The 19,128-nt window shown below is 42.0% G+C and overlaps 1 protein-coding gene across 3 annotated transcripts in view; it reads left to right on the top strand.

The window, feature by feature from the left end:
- The window catches only part of SUDS3 (SDS3 homolog, SIN3A corepressor complex component), a 239,545-nt gene that overhangs the window by 190,953 nt on the left and 29,464 nt on the right, over positions 1-19,128 (top strand). For all 3 annotated transcript variants that reach the window (XM_059140987.1, XM_059140986.1, XM_059140988.1), the window contains one exon: positions 13,984-14,289. In XM_059140987.1, coding sequence (XP_058996970.1) covers positions 13,984-13,991 — 8 coding nt within the window. In that variant the 3' untranslated portion in view covers positions 13,992-14,289. The remainder of the gene's footprint in view (positions 1-13,983; positions 14,290-19,128) is intronic.

Genomic DNA, 19,128 nt, shown 5'->3' with positions numbered 1-19,128 from the left:
ACTTGAATCCCCATGGAGGCACCTCTGTGGGCTTCTGATTGTGAAGTACAGAGTCCTGCAGTGCTCCATTAGCGGCAGTTTCCCCGGAAACATGAAAGGGTGTTGGAGGGATGGGTGTCAACCTCATTTCATTATTTAGTTTTGCTCTAAATTGGGTCTTTCTCAGGTAATGTACATCAGGAGGCCTTCTCACACTGCTGCTCAGGTGACACTTTACATTTTGTTGAGCAGACACTCCCTTGGTGCCAGAAGTCCCTCCACCTGATTAATAACATTTCCTTCAACCTGACTCTGTATGCCTTTCATGTCTCCCTGGGTCCCCTGTGGAGCTGCCTGGCTGGCTTCTCACCACAATGACAGCTGACATAGAGTGACTTCATTTCCAATTTCAAGGTCACTCCCTCTGGTACCCCCACCCACCAGCCCACTCCCACACATACATACACCACTGAGAGTAGTTCATTCAAAGCAGCCTCAAGGTACAGCCTACTGGCTGAAAAACTCAAAAGACGCCTCCAGAGATAGTCTACGCACAAGCTTCTAAAGATAACCAAACCTCCCAAGAGAACTGTCATTGGCTCCAAGAGTATGGACCTACAAAAGGGGGTGGCACTGGACTCCTAGGCAGAGGGATGATTAAGAGCATGGAGCCACACATGCTTGTGTTCACTTGTCCTAAAGGCATCACCTTGGTCTCTAAGCCTTAAGTTCCTTATCTGCCAAATGGGGATAATAGTACCAAGTCGTAAAGTTTTTTGGAAAGTAAATGAAATGAAGTGGGTGTCGTGCTTTGCAAATAGTAACTACTCAATAAATGTTAGCTCTGTTATTCTACTCGTAAAAATAATGATGAAGCCATTTCCCCAAGCAGTAGACCAGGGGAAGCATCAAAAGTGGGGATGGTCCTGTAGATGGCTCACACTCTTGAAGGAAGAGTTATGCCCAACAACCCAGGCAGTAGACAAGGAGTCAGAGGTGTGTATGAGTCAGAGTTCAAATCAGGAGAACAGAACCTTCTGTGGTTTTAATACCAAAGAAATTTAATGCAGGGAATGGATTGCACAGGTGAGCAAAGAACACAGGAAGTGAAATGGTGAAGCGACTCAGAGGTTGGCAATAGCAGGCCGCTGCTTCTGTCCCAGGCCCGAGGGGCACATGCAGGATGGTGTGAAAGGGAGTTGGGGTCAGCCTTTGGAAGTTGGAACTACAGAGAGCCTTCTAGCAGGGCTGGACTTAGGGAAGTGACATGGCTGCTACTAGAGATGCTGCCTGAAGCTGAGAAGAAAGGAGGTAAAGACTTAACTTTTTGTTTTTTTTTTAAAGACTTAACTTTTCTCTTTCTGTTACCCACGGCTCTCTTAACCTGGGCCTTCCACTGGCCAGCCTCAGATACCAGCCAGCAAGGGGTTATGGGAAATGTAGTCCACAGATGTCAGCCACCAGGGATAGAGAGGTGAGCAGAAGGCAGGGGACGGCCTGGGACAAATAGGTCCAGGTTTGAAGATTCTGTAGTATGGTCGCCATATAAAACACAGGATTCCCAGGTAAGTTTGAATTTCAGATAAATAATGATTTAAATTTTTTTTTTTTAGAAGAAGTACGCCCAGATGAAATTTTTTTTTGTTCATTTTGACAAACTAAAAAATTTCATTGCTTATCTGAATTTCATAAGTAACTGGCTATCTTGTGTTTCATTTATTAGATGTGGTTACTGTAGGTTAAAGGCAATTTTGGACCCACTGGAGGCTCCTGATTCTCAGACCAGATTAGGTAGGTGACAGGTTAGGAAGTGGAGGGAGAGAAGAATGAGGAGATAGATACCAAGCCACCAATGGATTAATGCTGCCACTGCTTGTCTTAAAGGGATCCATTCAGTTATTCATTTAGTTGTCTCTCCATCCTCCTATATCCTTCCTTCTACACATTCATTCATTCTCTACTTATTGAACTTATTTGTCTCTATGCCTGGCATTATGTGGGGCATTGGGAACATATTAACAAGGAGATAGAGTTTCTTCTCTTGGGCAGCTGACACGCCAGATGAGAATACAAATTTTTAAATCGTAAAGCACATGAATAATGATCTAATAGTTTTAACCAAGTCTGGGAAAGCCTGGACAGTCAGGGGAGGCTTTCTTGAGGAAGTGTCATTCAAACTGAGACATGGGGGATTAGTAGGTATTATTACTTAAGTGAAGGCAGAATTCAGGGTTAGTGTGCCTAAAAGTCAGAACAGCTTAGAAAAAGTGGGGAAGGAGTTTGGTGTGTTTGGGTGCTAAGAGAAGGTGCATGTGTGTCCAGTGTGGGGAGCAAAGGGAAAGTGGTACAGATGAGGCTAGAGAAGTTGAGAAGATGAGGGCTGCTGTGTACAGTCAGATAGGTTATATAGGGACAGCTCCATAGTGTAATAGATCGGAGTAGGGAATCATGTGCCCTGAAGTCATTCAGGATGGCCGTAAATGGTATCTCCCAGTCAGAAAATGCAGGAAATTTGGAGCCTTGGTAAGGAGTTTGGACAGTATTTGTTAGAGCCATAGGGTGGCATGGCTAGATTTACATTTGAGAAGGATCCTTTGCTAGGTGGAAAGTGGATGGTAGTGGGCCTAGAAGAGGCTAGGATAGACCTCACAAATGTATTTCTACATTTGTAGTCATCAAAGTAAGCAGTCATGGTGGTTTGAACTGGAATATTTGTGTTGAAGGGGAGGGAGGTAGGCAGATGAGAGAGATTTTTTCTTTTTATGAACATATAATGTATTATTTGTTTCAGGGGTACAGGTCTGTGATTCATCAGTCTTACACAATTCATAGCACACCATAGCACATACCCTCCCCAATGTCCATCATCCAGTCCCATACCTTTCACCCCCCTTCTCCTATAGCAACCCTCAGTCTGTTTCCTGAGATTAAGAGTCTCTTATGGTTTGTCTCCCTCTCTGGTTTCATCTTGTTTCATTTTTCCCTCCCTTCCCCTATGATCCTATGATAATTGATAAATGATAATTTATAAATGAGATCATATGATAATTATCTTTCTCTGATTGACTTATTTCACTTAGCATAATCCCCTCTAGTTCCATGCACGTCATTACAAATGGCAAGATTTTGTGGAGTTTTTGATAGCTGCATAGTATTCCATTGTGTGTATATATACCGCATCTTCTTTATCCATTCATCTGTTGATGGACATCCAGGCTCTTTCCATAGTTTGGCTATTATGGACATGGCTGCTATAAACATTGGGGTGCATGTGCCCCTTTGGATCACTACATTTGTATCTTTAGGGTAAATACCCAGTAGTGCCATTTCTGGGTCACAGGGTAGCTCTATTTTCAACTTTTTGAGGACCCACCATACTCTTTTCCAGAGTGGCTGCACCAGCTTGCATTCCCACCAACAGTGTAGGAGGGTTCCCCTTTCTCTGCATCTTCACCAACATCTGTCATTTCCTGACTGGTTAATTTTAGCCATTTTGACTGGTGTGAAGTGGTATCTCACTGTGGTTTTGATTCGTATTTCCCTGGTGCCAAGTGATGTTGAAGACTTTTTCATGTGTCTGTTGGCCATTTGGATGTCTTCTTTGCAGAAATGTCTGTTCATGTCTTCTGCCCATTTCTTGATTGGATTCTTTGTTCTTTGGGTGTTGAGTTTGATAAATTCTTTATAGATACGGGATACTAGTCCTTTATCTGATAGGTCGTTTGCATATATCTTCTCCCATTCTGTCCATTGTTGTTTGGTTTTGTTGACCGTTTCCTTTGCTGTGCAAAAGCTTTTGATCTTGATGAAGTCCTTATAGTTCATTTTTGCCCTTGCTTCCCTTGCCTTTGGCGATGTTTCTAGGAAGAAGTTGCTGCAGCTGAGGTCAAAGAGGTTGCTGCCTGTGTTCTCCTCAAGGATTTTGATGGATTCCTGTCTCACATTGAGGTCTTTCACCCATTTTGAGTCTATTTTTGTATGTGGTGTAAGGAAATGGTCTAGTTTCAATCTTCTGCATGTGGCTGTCCAATTTTTGCAACACAATTTGTTGAAGAGACTGTCTTTTTTTCCACTGTACATTCTTTCCTGGTTTGTCAAAAACTAGTTGACCGCAGAGTTGAGGGTCCATTTCTGGGCTCCCTATTCTGTTCCATTGATCTATGTGTCTGTTTTTGTGCCAGTACCATAATGTCTTGATGATTACAGGTTTGTAATGGAGCTTGAATTCTGGAATTGTGATGCCGCCAACTTTGATTTTCTTTTTCAACATTCCTCTGGCTATTTGTGGTCTTTTCTGTTTCCATATAAATTTTAGGATTATTTGTTCCATTTCTTTGAAAAAAGTTGATGGTATTTTGATAGGGATTGCATTAAATATGTAGACTGCTCTACATAGCATAGGGAGATTTTCAAGTGAGTGGAGGGGTGCCACCTAGACACACTTTGGATGCGGGGGTCATGAGCAAGGGAGATATCTCTTAAGTTTCTGACTTGGAAAGTTGGGTGGATAGATGGTGGTGGTGTTCTGTGTGATGGTGAACCCAGCTACTATGAACAATCATTAAAGAAATAGAACATAGCATCAAAGAATTTCTTTAGTGAAAATTAAGTGGCGCCTGGGTGGCTCAGTCAGTTAAGCAGCTGCCTTCATCTCAGGTCATGATCCCAGGGTCCTGGGATCGAGCTCAGTGGAGAGCCTGCTTCTCCATGTCCCTCTGCCTGCTACTCTGCCTACTTATACTCTCTCTCTGTCAAATAAATAAATAAAATCTTTTTTTTTAAAGAAAATTAAATAAATTCAGCCAAATTTATTTTATACTTCATTTTATATTTAAACTAGAATGAGCTGCTCAATTTTTTTTGGCCAAAATATTTTCTTGATCTTCTAAATTATTCCTCCCTGGTTGTGTGCTTTTTCCCTCACTGTCATAGGGAAAGTATAGTCCTACCACATGACCATTTTTTTACTGTATACAAAAGGAAGATAAATAGATTAAAATAATATTGCATTTAATTGTTTCTAAAATAAACATTAATAGCATTGTGTCATCTCAGAAGTTGGGGTGCTTCTGGGAATCAGTGGCATCTTACAATCACTGCTGGCCAGACAGACATTTTTTATGTGGTTGTCATTGTCTTCAGTATTTGCACACTTGGTTCTTATTCCTCTTAGCCTGAATGGATCACTTGGCTAAGTGGCTTTAGTCATCCAACCATTAAGGACCACTGAAGGAAGGACTATAAATTCTGGTTGTTGTCTAAAAACCTTCTGCTATTTCTGATTAAAAAAAAAAAAAACAACCAAACTTCTAACATCCAACTTTGCAGGCTGGGGTCATCAGCTTGGAGGAAAACTCTGGAGACAATAGTTGGATACCCTAAAGAAAAACCATATCACCAATGTAGTGGTATGATGAATGTCATTGTGTAAAAAAAGAAATGGACATCTTTGTGAGTTGAAAGTGATTCAGAAGAACTGGATCCTTTTTTTTTTTTTTTAAAGATTTATTTATTTGAGAGAGAGAGAGAGAGCGCACAAGTGCTGGGGCAGGGGCAGAGGGAGATAATCCTCAAGCAGACTCCCCACTGAGTCTTAAACTCAACATGGTGCTGGATGGGGGGCTTGATCCCAGGAGTGAGATCATGACCAGAGCCAAAACCAAGAGTTGGACACTTAGCCAATCGAACCACCCAGAAACCCCCAGAAGAATTGGATTCTGAACACACAAGAGTTTTAGAAATGCCCTACCCGGGGTGCCTGAGTGGCTCAGTGGCTTAGGCCTCTGCCTTCAGCTCAGGTCATGATCTAAGGGTCTTGGGATCGAGTCCCTCATCGGGCTCTCTGCTCAGTGGGGATCCTGCTTCCCTCTCTCTCTGCCTGCCTCTCTGCCTACTTGTGATCTCTGTCTCTCTGTCAAATAAATAAAATCTTTAAAAAAAAGAAATGCCGCATAAAAAATTTCTTTTGCTTATATTTTCCCTTTTTTATAGTGCATAAGAATAACATGTGATAAAAGTCTGAATAAATAAATCTAAAATAGCTCTTTAAGTAAGTATGAAATAAAAATTATAAGTGATAAGAAAGCTTTGTGCCTTAGTTTAATTGGTGGTGTTTTTTCTTTCTTAGGGCTACATAAAATAGTGGTGAGTCAAGGATGAGTGTCGCAAATATAATGCCAAATGATAGAAGTCATAAACAAAAGAATATATAATGTATGATACTACCTACATAAAGTTAAAAAAAAAACAGGAAAAAGCAAGATATAGGGTTATAAGTCAAGGCAGTTGTTACCTTTGAGAAAATAGAGGGAACATAACAGGGGAGGGGCTGCTGGGGTTCTCTGAAAGGCTGGCGTCATTCTACTTCTTGACCCAGCTGGTGGTCACACAGGTGCTTGCTTTGTGATTATTCATTGAGCTATGCATTTATGTCTAAACACTTTACTCAGTATGCTATGCTTCAATTAAATTTTTAAATATGGTTTCTTATAATGGCTAGCATCGTGGATTTGATTAAATGCAGAAATGTGTGTGTGTGTTTAGTATTTTCTCTTTTTCCTAGTATGTATGCTTTTTTAATTAGTCAGAGGCATCTATCTCACCCTGGCAAGAATTAGGGTGGTTATAGCAGGAACATAACACATTTTTTTTTTTTTTTGATTTACGAAATAGGCTTTTGATAGTCCAGAGGGAAGAGAGGAGCAGGGCACAGAGTTTATGCCATCACTGCTCATGTGACTGCCAGAAATGCATACTGTCCACCAGAGATGAGAGTCACTATGTTGAAGGGACCTGGACATGGCAGTGGGCATGGAAGAGGCCCTGAGGAGAGGATTACACCTGGCAGAAACCATGTGTAACAGAGTTGAATTCACAAAAACGATATAGCCAAGCACTCTCTGTGACCAGTGCCAGGATTGGTATATAAAAGCCAGGAAGGAGTTATGGTGTTATTCCTAGGTCCTTGTATCACATGCATTTAAAAAATTATGCTTCTCTGTATTTTTGAAATCTTCCACAATTCACGTAGATGATGTTTGCATTAAGAAAAAAGTTATTTTTAATTAAACAAGCATCTCCACACAGCACCCCCTCCGCCCCATCTCCACCATGTATATGGTCCTGGCACCTAGTGGTGCCTGTGGATGCTCTTACCGTCCAGAGCATGTATTTATAGAATCTTAAATCCTCTGCTCTGCATGCAGCATTCTCAACACTGAAGGCAGGGTAGGCACCCGAAGCTTCCAGGTGAGAGAGCTACATGTAGACCTATCATTCTGAATGGTCCAAGCCTTCAGTTGCCCATACTCCCACTTGGTGCCTTTTGTCTTCAGCAGCCTAAGCACAGAACTTTGGACAGATGCAATCTGTTGGAGGCAAACATGAATTTGGTTTAAAATGCTCCTTTTTCGCCAGTGGCAGCAACTTTTCTTTCAACAGCTACCCAGTGGAGCGTATCACCATATGGCACCCAACTCCATCCCTCTGTGAGTGCCCTGAGGACACGTAGATGTATAGAAAAATAAAACCTAGTTCACTCCCTCAGGGGGTTAGTCTCCTAAAGGAAGCAGATTATATACATCTAGTCAAAACACGGTGTGATGATTATTACGACAACGGACTGCAGGGAACATATTTTTTCTCCCTCCACTCCCATCTTCCTGTGGCATATACCAAGGAGACGGATATCTTTGAGCATAATAATAACTAGAGGATGGGATAATGGAGAATGTTAATCTTGGCAGTGTGGTAGATCTGATTACTTTTTGATAATCCACTGTGAGGGAGGCCAGGCTGAGTACACCCAAAGGATCTGTGCCCCTTCCTCACTGCCACAATCTCCAACCCAGCAGAGGAACAAAAGGAGAATGCAAATGGCTGAAAAATTGCCCTGGAAACTAAGCATAAGAAGTTTGAGCCATGGCTTGAATAAGCTAAGGGTCTGGGAGGGAAGGGAAGTGGAGAATGAGGGTCCAAGGGGAGGAAGCTTCCAAATTAGTAATTCCTCAAGGGGTATCACTCCTTGGGAGGGCTGGGAAATCTTTGGACATACTGGAGTAGCTTGTAGGCTTTAGCAGAGTGTTATAACAGAATAAGAAACAATTTCAAAATCTTTATTGTCTTTGGAGTCTATAGGGATTAGAATATACCATCCAAATCCCAATAAGGTACTATTATCATCTTTTGGATTTTGTGTGGGGGAATTGATGGGCTATGCATAATTATTTTATTATTATTTATTTTCAGCATAACAGTATTCATTGTTTTAGTACCACACCCAGTGCTCCATGCAATCCATACCCTCTCTAATACACACCACCTGGTTCCCCCAACCTCCCACCCCACTACCACTTCAAGCCCCTCAGATTGTTTTTCAGAGTCTATAGTCTCTCATGGTTCACCTCCTCTTCCAATTTCCCCCAACTCCCTTCTCCCAACTCCCCATGTCCTCCATGCTATTTCTCCCAACTCCCCATGTCCTCCATGCTATTTGTTATGCTCCACAAATAAGTGAAACCATATGATAATTGACTCTCTCTGCTTGACTTATTTCACTCAGCATAATCTCCTCCAGTCCCATCCATGTTGCTACAAAAGTTGGGTATTCATCCTTTCTGATGGAGGCATAATACTCCATAGTGTATATGGACCACATCTTCCTTATCCATTCGTCCGTTGAAGGGCATCTTGCCCATGGGCATCTTTCCACAGTTTGGTGACCGTGGCCATTGCTGCTATAAACATTGGGGTACAGATGGCCCTTCTTTTCACTACATCTGTTATCTTTGGGGTAAATACCCAGTAGTGCAATTGAAGGGTCATAGGGAAGTTCTATTTTTAATTTCTTGAGGAATCTCCACACTGTTCTCCAAAGAGGCTGCAACAACTTGCATTCCCACCAACAATGTAAGAGGGTTCCCCTTTCTCCACATCCCCTCCAACACATGTTGTTTCCTGTCTTGCTAATTTTGGCCATTCTAACTGGTGTAAGGTGATATCTCAATGTGGTTTTAATTTGAATCTCCCTGAGGGCTAGTGATGATGAACATTTTTTCATGTGCCTGATAGTCATTTGTATGTCTTCATTGGGGAAGTGTCTGTTCATATCTTCTGCCCATTTTTTGATATGATTATCTGTTTTGTGTGTGTTGAGTTTGAGGAGTTCTTTATAGATCCTGGATATCAACCTTTTGTCTGTACTGTCATTTGCAAATATCTTCTCCCATTCCGTGGGTTGCCTCTTTGTTTTCTTGACTGTTTCCTTTGCTGTGCAGAAGGTTTTGATTTTGATGAAATCCCAGAAGTTTATTTTGGCTTTTTTTTCCTTTGCCTTTGGAGACATATCTTGAAAGAAGTTGTTGTGGCTGATATCGAAGAGATTACTGCCTATATTCTCCTTTAGGATTCTGATGGATTCCTTTCTCACGTTGAGGTCTTTTATCCATTTTGAGTTCATCTTTGTGTACGGTGTAAGAGAATGGACTTTATAACTACATCCTTCTGGATAAAGAACAAAATTATAGGGGCACCTGGGTGGCTCAGTGGGTTAAGGCCTCTGCCTTCGGCTCAGGTCATGATCCCAGGGTCCTGGGATCGAGCCCCACGTCGGGCTCTCTGCTCTGCGGGGAGCCCGCTTCCTCCTCTCTCTCTCTCTGCCTGCCTCTCTGCCAGTTGTGATCTCTGTCAAATAAATAAATAAAATATTAAAAAAAGAACAAAATTATAGTGCTATAGTAGGTATTTTTCTCTTGCTATATTTCAACATAGAGATTAAGCATTTACCATAGTCAAGGTGCTGTCCTAGGTACTGGCAGTGAAGCTGGGAAAACAAATCTTTGGCCTCTTGGAGCTTTATACTTTGTGGGGGAGACATAATCTTATGGCAGCACAAAGGAGAAAGTGATTATTAGTGTCTGAGAGAGGAGGGGACAGCAAACCTTTCCACCTGGTAAACATTTTAGCTAGAACTTGGAGGATGAGGAAGGCCTTGCCATGGGAGAAGGTGGCAGAAGACACGGTGAGGGCAATGGCTTAAAGAGGTGTTGTCAGGTGTGTTTGGAGACTCTGGTGGTTGAGCATGGGCAGACCTGAAGAGACCGATAATTGGTCACACATGGGCCAAATTGGTCCACCAGTCATGGTTGGTTGGGTGAGCACATATTTTTCAAAATCTGTATTTAAATGTCTTTAGAGGAGCTTGACTACCTCCTCATTCAGTCCCTACCTCTTGTTGTCCTCATACCTGGCCCTCTGTCCCATGTCGCTCACATACATTAAATACACAGGAATTTGGGTTTGCAAGTCATTGGCTAAAATTATTTTTTTAAATTAAAATTTAAAAATTAAGTATAACCTAAATGTAGCAAAAAGCACAAATCATAAGCACATGCAGCATAATGAGTTTGTGATCGGAACATACCCATGTGACCCGGATGAAGAGATGGATCATTGCAAATGTTTGTTCAATATCAGCCATCACCCGTTTTGGTTACTACCATCCCCAAGGTTATCTGTCTACTCCATGTCTTCTAACTAAATAGATTATTTTGCTTGTTTTTGAACTTTATGTATATTGAATCCTACGAGATAGTCTTGTTGTGTCTGGGTTATTTCACTCAACATTTGTCATATTCGTCCACATTGCTGCCTGTAGTTTCTTCATTCTCGTTACCCCAACATACTTATCCATTCTATCCATTCTAGCATTGGTGGGCACCTCAATAGTTTCCAGTTTGGGGCCATTGTGAATAGTGATGCGATGAACCTTTCTATACATGTCTTTTAGTGAATATATGAGTGTAGTTCTCCCAAACATATACGTAGGAATGGCATTTCTAGGTTGTCGTGTATGTATATATTTAATATTAGTAGACACCACCAGATAGATTTTCAGAGTACTTGTACAAATTTACATTTCCACCATCAGTGGATGAGAGCTTCGGCTCCTCCACATTTTTGCCTTGGCTAGAGGCTCAGTTGCATTGTGGAGAATGGAGAGACACAAAACTGGAGAAATTGGCAGCAATAAGATGTTGCAAGATTTTAAGAGAAAGGATTAGAGCGTTCAGTATTTATTCAGTCACACTTTCAGCAATTTGATGAATATTTGCTACATATCTGATGCTTTAGTAGACTCAGGCTACTAAAGGGAGGGGCAGAATTCCTGTCCTCATGGAGTTTATCGTCTATTGGGAAAAGAAGCGTCCACTGTCAGAATTGTAGTACCAATTCCAAGCCCTTATTTTTTAGTTTCCATTCCATGTCTGGCCTGTGGATGGACTTTCTTTAGGCTCTGTACAATTTCAGGCCATGTCTGCTGGGCCCCAGTTAACTCGATTAGCTTCCCTGGGGATTATCGATTGCTTGGACATCTAGATGCATTCAGATTCTAAAATTCCAATGTCACTTCTGGAGGTCAGTTAGTGTGGAGACTGGATCTTCACAGCTTGGGAATGATCCGGGCTTTCTGATTCATTGTCTGCTTTTTTCTTGCTGCGAGTGGTTGTAAAAGATGAGGTCTGCACCTCGGCCACGGCAGAGTCCTCATTAAATCTGCACTTCTCCTTGATTAACCAAACCGTTCTCTTCCGTAGGAACTTCTATTCCTTCATACACCTCACTTCCATAATTGGAAGTTGTAAAAGCCTCTCCTTACTTGAATCACTGTGTCCTCCCTCTTCTGAGGCCAAATGTCAGTTTTCTCATAATACCCAGGCATGAAAAAGAATGATCCCATTGGCAGAAGGGTAGATCAGACAGCAAAGACTTCCCTGGTGAAGAGGTTGTCTGTATTGCTTCAGAGTGATTACCAGGGTGGGGGGGGGCACCTTGGTGGCTCAGTTGGCTAAGCATTCAACTCTTAATTGTGGTTCAGCTCATAATCTCAGGGTTGTGAGATCGAGCCCTGTGTTGTGCTCCGTGTTGAGCACAGAGCCTGCTTAAGATGGTCTCTCTCTCTCCCCCTTCCTCTGCCCCTCCCCTGCTCATGCTCTCTTTCCCTCTCTCAAAGATAAACAAACAAACAAAAAAACAAGAAAGTGATTGTTGGAACGGGACCAAACTGGGAAGCTACAGGGCATCATGCATTGTGGGTTTGGGGCAAATTTGGCTCCACAGTTATTCCCCTACAATTTATTGAGTAACAACCTTGTGGCAAGCATTTGTGCTGTGCACTGACAACATACTGGTGAACAAGTCATGGTCTCTGCCCTTGCAAAGCTCTGTCCAGTGAGGAAGACAGATATGTCAACCCCCAAAATACAATGCAGTGGATAAATACTACCAATGGAGGAGTTCAGCATGCTGGGATTGCAAGGAGGGGGCTGTAAGGAGGAGGCATCTCCCTACCCTGTGGTAGAAGGAAGGCTTCCTGGAAGAAGCGTCACTAGACTGAGACCTGAGGAAGCTATGGGAGTGGGGAAAAGTGAAGAAGAATATTTTAAGGACGGCAAACACTCTGTGCAAAGACCGGACAGGAAGAGGACGTGATGAATTTGAGGGACAGAAATGAGTGCAGCCTAACTGGGCAGGTCGCAGAAGGTAGAGTGAGGCAAGGTCATGCTTTAGAGGTGGGCCATTTTAAGCCAGAGGGAGAAATTTGGACTTTTTCTTATGACAGAGAGGGCAGTGGGATGGGCTTTCAAGCAGAGGGAGTGACATGTTTAATTTTGTACTTTAGGGAGATCACGCTCATTGGAGTTTGGCAAAAGGATGGTTCTGTGACACTTGGGTGGTTGAGAAGAGGGGTCAGAGCTGTCTTGTATGGCAGAAAAAACCCTTTTCGGATCATTCTTGGGTAACAGTTTGGTGCTTTAGCAGATACTCTGGGTGCCCCTCCATATGCTAGTGATACCGTTTTATGCTTACTCTGCCCAAGGATCCCAAAGGGCAGCACAATGACTCTGCACATTGGCTTTCTCTGGTAGCTGGAGCCCCATGAGCTGGTGTCCAGGCTCCATAGTCTTAGCTCTCAACCAGTGACTGATGGGAGCTGGTAGAGAAATACCCCAGCTCTCTTGCTGTCCTGGGTGGAATGATCTGATTGCCCACAGTGGTAACCTCTTCAATAATGTACTGTTTATTGACTTCTTCCCTTTCATTATCTCATTTACTCCACTCCCCCTCCTGCATTGGACACTGATACAACATGCACATGTCCCTTCATTGAAGGACTTGTTCCCCCAGCTGCCAGGAGTGCTGTTGGCAGATGACCTTCAACTGTCAGTCCCTTTAGAGATCATTTGGCTGCAGACAGCTGCCTTGTGTAGGGACACACCTGGTTCTGGGAAAGCCCACAATCAATGACTGATTCGTTTGAGGTTATAAAGGCTTAGTCATCCTAGCCAAGTTTTGGACCACTCATAAAGATCATTTGAGCCTCAGAGCTCTCTGTAGGGTTGGCTCAGGTGGTGCTGGGCCTGCCTGCTGGCTCGTCTCTTCCTGCTTCTCGTCCCTGCTTCCTTCCCCTTCCTGTTATAGGTGCAGATTCCAAGGGCATTCTCTAATAAACACCCTGCCTGCTAACTCCATCTCAGAGTCCACTTTCTAGGGAACTCAGCCAGTGATGCCTGCTTTCCTGGGATTACCCCTCAGACTCCTTGAATCATTGCCTTTCTGCCTTTTTTCCTAGTAGAACCAAACCCAAGACAATACTAGATCTTGCTAATAAACTGAGTAACAAATTTGGCTTGGTCTGAGTTCCAGGGTAGAAGGGAAAAGACAAGAAAGCCCAGCAGCTTTGGAAGATAATGATTCAGGACAAGGGGTATTTCTTTGGACAGTAACACAAACCCTGTGTCAACTATTTTCCCCTAGACTTGGTTGTTGGAATCTCTAACCATTCATACTTAAATAAATCTCTCTCCGCATTTTCTCTAAAGTACACTAAAGTATGTAGAGTTGCTTCTGCGGGAAGCTATCATGCTTTATTTTGTAGTGTCTACCCTTATAACTCTCATTTAGGGGCTTGTCTTTGAATCCACTGTGTGTTTTCTCTGTCCACAGCTTTGTAATCTAGCATATCTGGAGAGTCACCAACTTCTTGGACCCCAGTGTCGCCTACTCTGGGACAAGGCTACCGCGGCAACTGTTAATGGCCCACCGTGTATCCCCCTCGGTCCGTCTGGACTCACCTTCAGCTGGCCACAGTTTCCACCTGCATCTCCCTTTTTTTTTGCCCAAGGGCTTCCTCTGCTATCAGAGAGAACAGTGTCAGATCGAACAGCCTCGGCGAAACCCTCAGCTACTGAGGCAGGAAAATCATCGAATAGATGGCCTAGCCTCCTCATCCTCCAGTGAGACCATTTACAGGTGTGTTTCATATAATTTCTCCTAAGACTTCTTTTTTTCTTCTTTTAAAGATTTTATTTACTTATCTGAAAGAGAGAAAGAGCATGAACTGGAGAAGGGCAAAGGAGAGGGACAAGCAGACACCCCGTTAAGCAGGGATCCTGAGGCAGAGCTTGATCTCAGGACCCCAAGATCATGACCTTAGCTAAAGTCAGACGCTTAACCAACTCAGCCATCCAGGTGCCCCTCATCTCTATATTTTAATGTATTTTAATGTACCTAAATGTACCTTCCAAATTTAGTGAAAACTTACCCTGCTTCCTTTTCTGTGGTAGAATGTGGTAAGTAAACAGGAAAAAAAAAAAAAAAAAGTCTTAATCTATTTACATAGGAAAAAAGGAAGAAGGCTGTTTATCTAAGTCCTTCTCTGAGTCAGAAGTCCAGTCTTTGGACTGGACATGTGGGCCCATGAAAACCTGCCCACAGACCCACTTTCCAGTCCAGGGGAGGAGAATCGGGTTTTGGAGTTTATGCCTTGTCTTGCTCCTATTGACGAGGACGTGTCTGGCCATGACTGAGTTTGGAAAGAAGTTCGTGCAGAAAATCATCGGCTTTTCTTCTCCTGTGCACTTTGTGGGGCTGCTTTTTCATTCCACGTCACAAATTGGGGAAGGCCCATCTGCCTGTGTGATTAATGAGCCCTCTCTGCAGAAGCAGCAGAGATAAATGTCCTCTAGGAACCCGGCAAAGAGAAATGAAGAAATAGGATGGCTAATTTTCAGCCATTATTTTCGAGTCTGAACTCCTTCCCCGCATCAATTTAGCTATTATTTCAAAAACTAATTAATCTTCACTCAGGCAGCTCCAAGGGACCCATGTTTAGATAATTAACAACCCGTGGATTATGAAAAGTCTCACTTGCAAATTTGGCTACAGCATTTGGGTAGAAGAACACTTTTCGTATTATTCCATTTAAACCGTATTCCATCCGTCCTTCATTTCCTGACAATTAAGAGCAAATAATTAACCATGATGGATTTTGCTTGCCTACTTGCTACTCAAATAATGTTCTCCCTTCCTTTTGTGCTTAAACCACCTCCATCTGAGCCTTTTTGACCAGCTTTGTAGATAATTGCGTTGAACCAGGTAACGGTGGGCTTCATTCGCAATTAACACGCATCAAGAATGTTCGGATTTCGCCTTGGTGGGGAGTGGGAGGAAATTCCCAGGGCCCCATCAGAGAGGAAGCTTGTAATTTCTCCTTGGCCCCCACAAAGACTACAGCTTTCAGGTATAACTCTTTTTGTAGAATGTTTTCTCTGCCAAGGGAGGAGGAATTTAAGGCTAGACATTAGGGATGATTTTGGAACTGAAAAGGTTGAGACACCCTAGAACAAGTTACCAAAAGAGATGTTAGTTTCTATGAAATTTCAAAATCAATCCCCTCCCAGAAGTGTTGTTCATTCAATAAACCAGGTGCCTACCTTGTGCCAGGCACTACAGAAATTTCTGGGAACAGTGGCAAGGAAATCAAATCCTGTTTTATGAAACGTATAGTCTAGGGAAGAGGTCAGACATTAATGAAATGATCCTCCAAATTTAAATAAGATTACATCTGGAGAAACAAAATAATATGAAAGCATTTAATTGGAGGGTGTAATCTACAGTGGGAATGGTGGTAATAGGTTGGAAAGGCTTCCCTGAGCAAGGTGCATTTGAGCTGAGATATGAACCATGAGTAGATGCGAATTCTTGCAGGAAGAGCGTTGTTTCCAGAGAGAACAGCATGTACAAAACCTCTGAAGTTCTGAAAGCACTTGATGGACAGAAATTTGAAGAAACAAATATCAAATGGATTGGGAATATATTTTATTTTCATAAGTAATAGATATATGTTTTTAATAACACATAAAGTATTATTTGCTTTAGGGGTACAGGTCTGTGAATCATCAGACTTACACAATTCCCAGCACTCACCACACCATACCACATACCTCACCCAGTGTCCATAGCCCAGCCACCCTATCCTTCCCTTGCCCTCCATCCCCCAGCAACCCCAGTTTGTTTCCTGAGATTAAGAGGCTCTTATGGTTTGTCTCCCTCCTCGGTCCCATCTTGTTTCATTTTTTCCCTCCCTAACCCCCACAACTCCCTGCCCAGCCTCTCAAATGCCTCATATCAGAGAGATCATATGATAATTGTCTTTCTTTGGTTGGCTTATTTCACTAAGCATAACACCCTCTATGACCCTTGCATTTCATTGCAAATGTCAGAATTTCACTTTTTAATGGCTGCATAGTATTCCATTGTGTGTAGGTATATGTGTATATTATATGTCTCACATCTTCTTTATCCATTCATTTGTTGTTGGATATCTAGGCTCTTTCCGTAGTTTGGCTATTGTGGACAGTGCTGCTATAAACATTGGGGTGCACGTGCCCCTTTGGATCACTACATTTGTATCTTTAGGGTAAATACCCAGTAGTGCCATTGCTGGGTCACAGGGTAGCTCTATTTTCAACTTTTTGAGGACCCACTATGCTCTTTTCCAGAGTGGCTGCACCAGCTTGCATTCCCACCAACAGTGTAGGAGGGTTCCCCATTCTCTGCATCCTTGCCAACATCTGTCATTTCCTGACTGGTTAATTTTAGCCATTCTGACTGGTGTGAGGTGGTATCTCATTGTGGTTTTGATTCGTATTTCCCTGGTGCCAAGTGATGTTGAAGACTTTTTCATGTGTCTGTTGGCCATTTGGATGTCTTCTTTGCAGAAATGTCTGTTCATGTCTTCTGCCCATTTCTTGATTGGATTCTTTGTTCTTTGGGTGTTGAGTTTGATAAATTCTTTATAGATACGGGATACTAGTCCTTTATCTGATAGGTCGTTTGCATATATCTTCTCCCATTCTGTTCGTTGTTGTTTGGTTTTGTTGACCATTTCCTTTGCTGTGCAAAAGCTTTTGATCTTGATGAAGTCCTTATAGTTCATTTTTGCCCTTGCTTCCCTTGCCTTTGGCGATGTTTCTAGGAAGAAGTTGCTGCAGCTGAGGTCAAAGAGGTTGCTGCCTGTGTTCTCCTCAAGGATTTTGATGGATTCCTGTCTCACATTGAGGTCTTTTACCCATTTCGAGTCTATTTTTGTATGTGGTGTAAGGAAATGGTCCAGTTTCATTCTTCTGCATTCTTCTGCATGTGGCTGTCCAATTTTTGCAACACCATTTGTTGAAGAGACTTTTTTTCCACTGTACATTCTTTCCTGGTTTGTCAAAAACTAGTTGACTGCAGAGTTGAGGGTCCATTTCTGGGCTCCCTATTCTGTTCCATTGATCTATGTGTCTGTTTTTGTGCCAGTACCATAATGTCTTGATGATTACATGTTTGTAATGGAGCTTGAATTCTGGAATTGTGATGCCGCCAACTTTGGTTTTCTTTTTCAACATTCCTCTGGCTATTTGTGGTCTTTTCTGTTTCCATATAAATTTTAGGATTATTTGTTCCATTTCTTTGAAAAAAGTTGATGGTATTTTCATAGGGATTGCATTAAATGTATAGATTGCTTTAGGTAGCATAGACATTTTTACAATATTTGTTCTGCCAATCCATGAGCATGGAACGTTTTTCCATTTCTTTGTGTCTTTCTCAATTTTTTTCATGAGTGCTTTATAGTTTTCTGAGTACAGATTCTTTGTGTCTTTGGTTAGGTTTATTCCTAGGTATCTTGTGGCTTTGGGTGCAATCATAAATGGGATTGACTCCTTAATTCCTCTCCCATCTTGCTATTGGTGTATAGAAATGCAACTGATTTCTGTGCATTGATGTTTATATCTTGACACCTTACTGAATTCCTGTATGAGCTGTAGCAGTTTTGGAGTGGAGTCTTTTGGGTTTTCTACATAAAGTATCCTATAATATGCAGAAACTGAGAGTTTGGGTTCTTCTTTGCTGATTCAGATGCCTTTTATTTCTTTTTGTTGTCTGATTGCTGAGGCTAGGACTTCTAGTACTATGTTGAATAGCAGTGGTGATAGTGGACAGCCCTGCTGTGTTCCTGAACTTAGGGGACAAACTCTCAGCTTTTCCCCTTTGAGAATGATATTCACTGTGAATTTTTCATAGATGATTTGATGATTTTGAGGTATATACCCTCTATCCTTACCCTGTGAAGAGTTTTGATCAAGAACAAATGCTGTACTTTGTCAAATGCTTTTTCTTAGTCTACTGAAAGGATTGTATAGTTCTTCTTTCTTTTATTAATATATCACATTGATTAATTTGTGGATGTTGAACCATTCTTGTAGCACAGGAATAAATCCTACTTGGTCGTGGTGAATAATCTTTTTAATGTACTGTTGGGTCCTATTGGCTAGTATTTTGGAGAGAATTTTTGCATCCATGTTCATCAGGGATATTGGTCTGTAATTTTCCTTTTTGATCGGGTCTTTGTCTGGTTTTGGGATCAAGGTAATGCTGGCCTCATAAAATGAGTTTGGAAGTTTTCCTTCAATTTCTATTTTTTGGAGCTGTTTCACGGGAATAGGTATTAGTTCTTCTTTAAATATTTGATAGAATTCCCCCGGGAAGCTGTCTGGCCCTGGGCTCTTGTTTCTTGGGAATTTTTGATGACTGCTTCAATCTCCTTACTGATTATGGGTCTGTTCAGGTTTTCTATTTCTTCCTGGTTCAGTTGTGGTAGTTTATATGTCTCTAGAAATGCATCCATTTCTTCCAGATTGTCAAATTTGTTGGCGTAGAGTTGCTCATAATATGTTCTTAAAATTGTTTATATTTCTTTGATGTTGGTTGTAATCTGATCTCTTTCATTCATGATTTTATTAATTTGGGTTCTTTCTCTTTTCTTTT

This window comes from Mustela lutreola, chromosome 11 (assembly GCF_030435805.1).
Source record: "Mustela lutreola isolate mMusLut2 chromosome 11, mMusLut2.pri, whole genome shotgun sequence".
Classification (NCBI taxonomy): domain Eukaryota; kingdom Metazoa; phylum Chordata; class Mammalia; order Carnivora; family Mustelidae; genus Mustela; species Mustela lutreola.
This window is presented reverse-complemented; position numbering and strand designations above follow the sequence as displayed.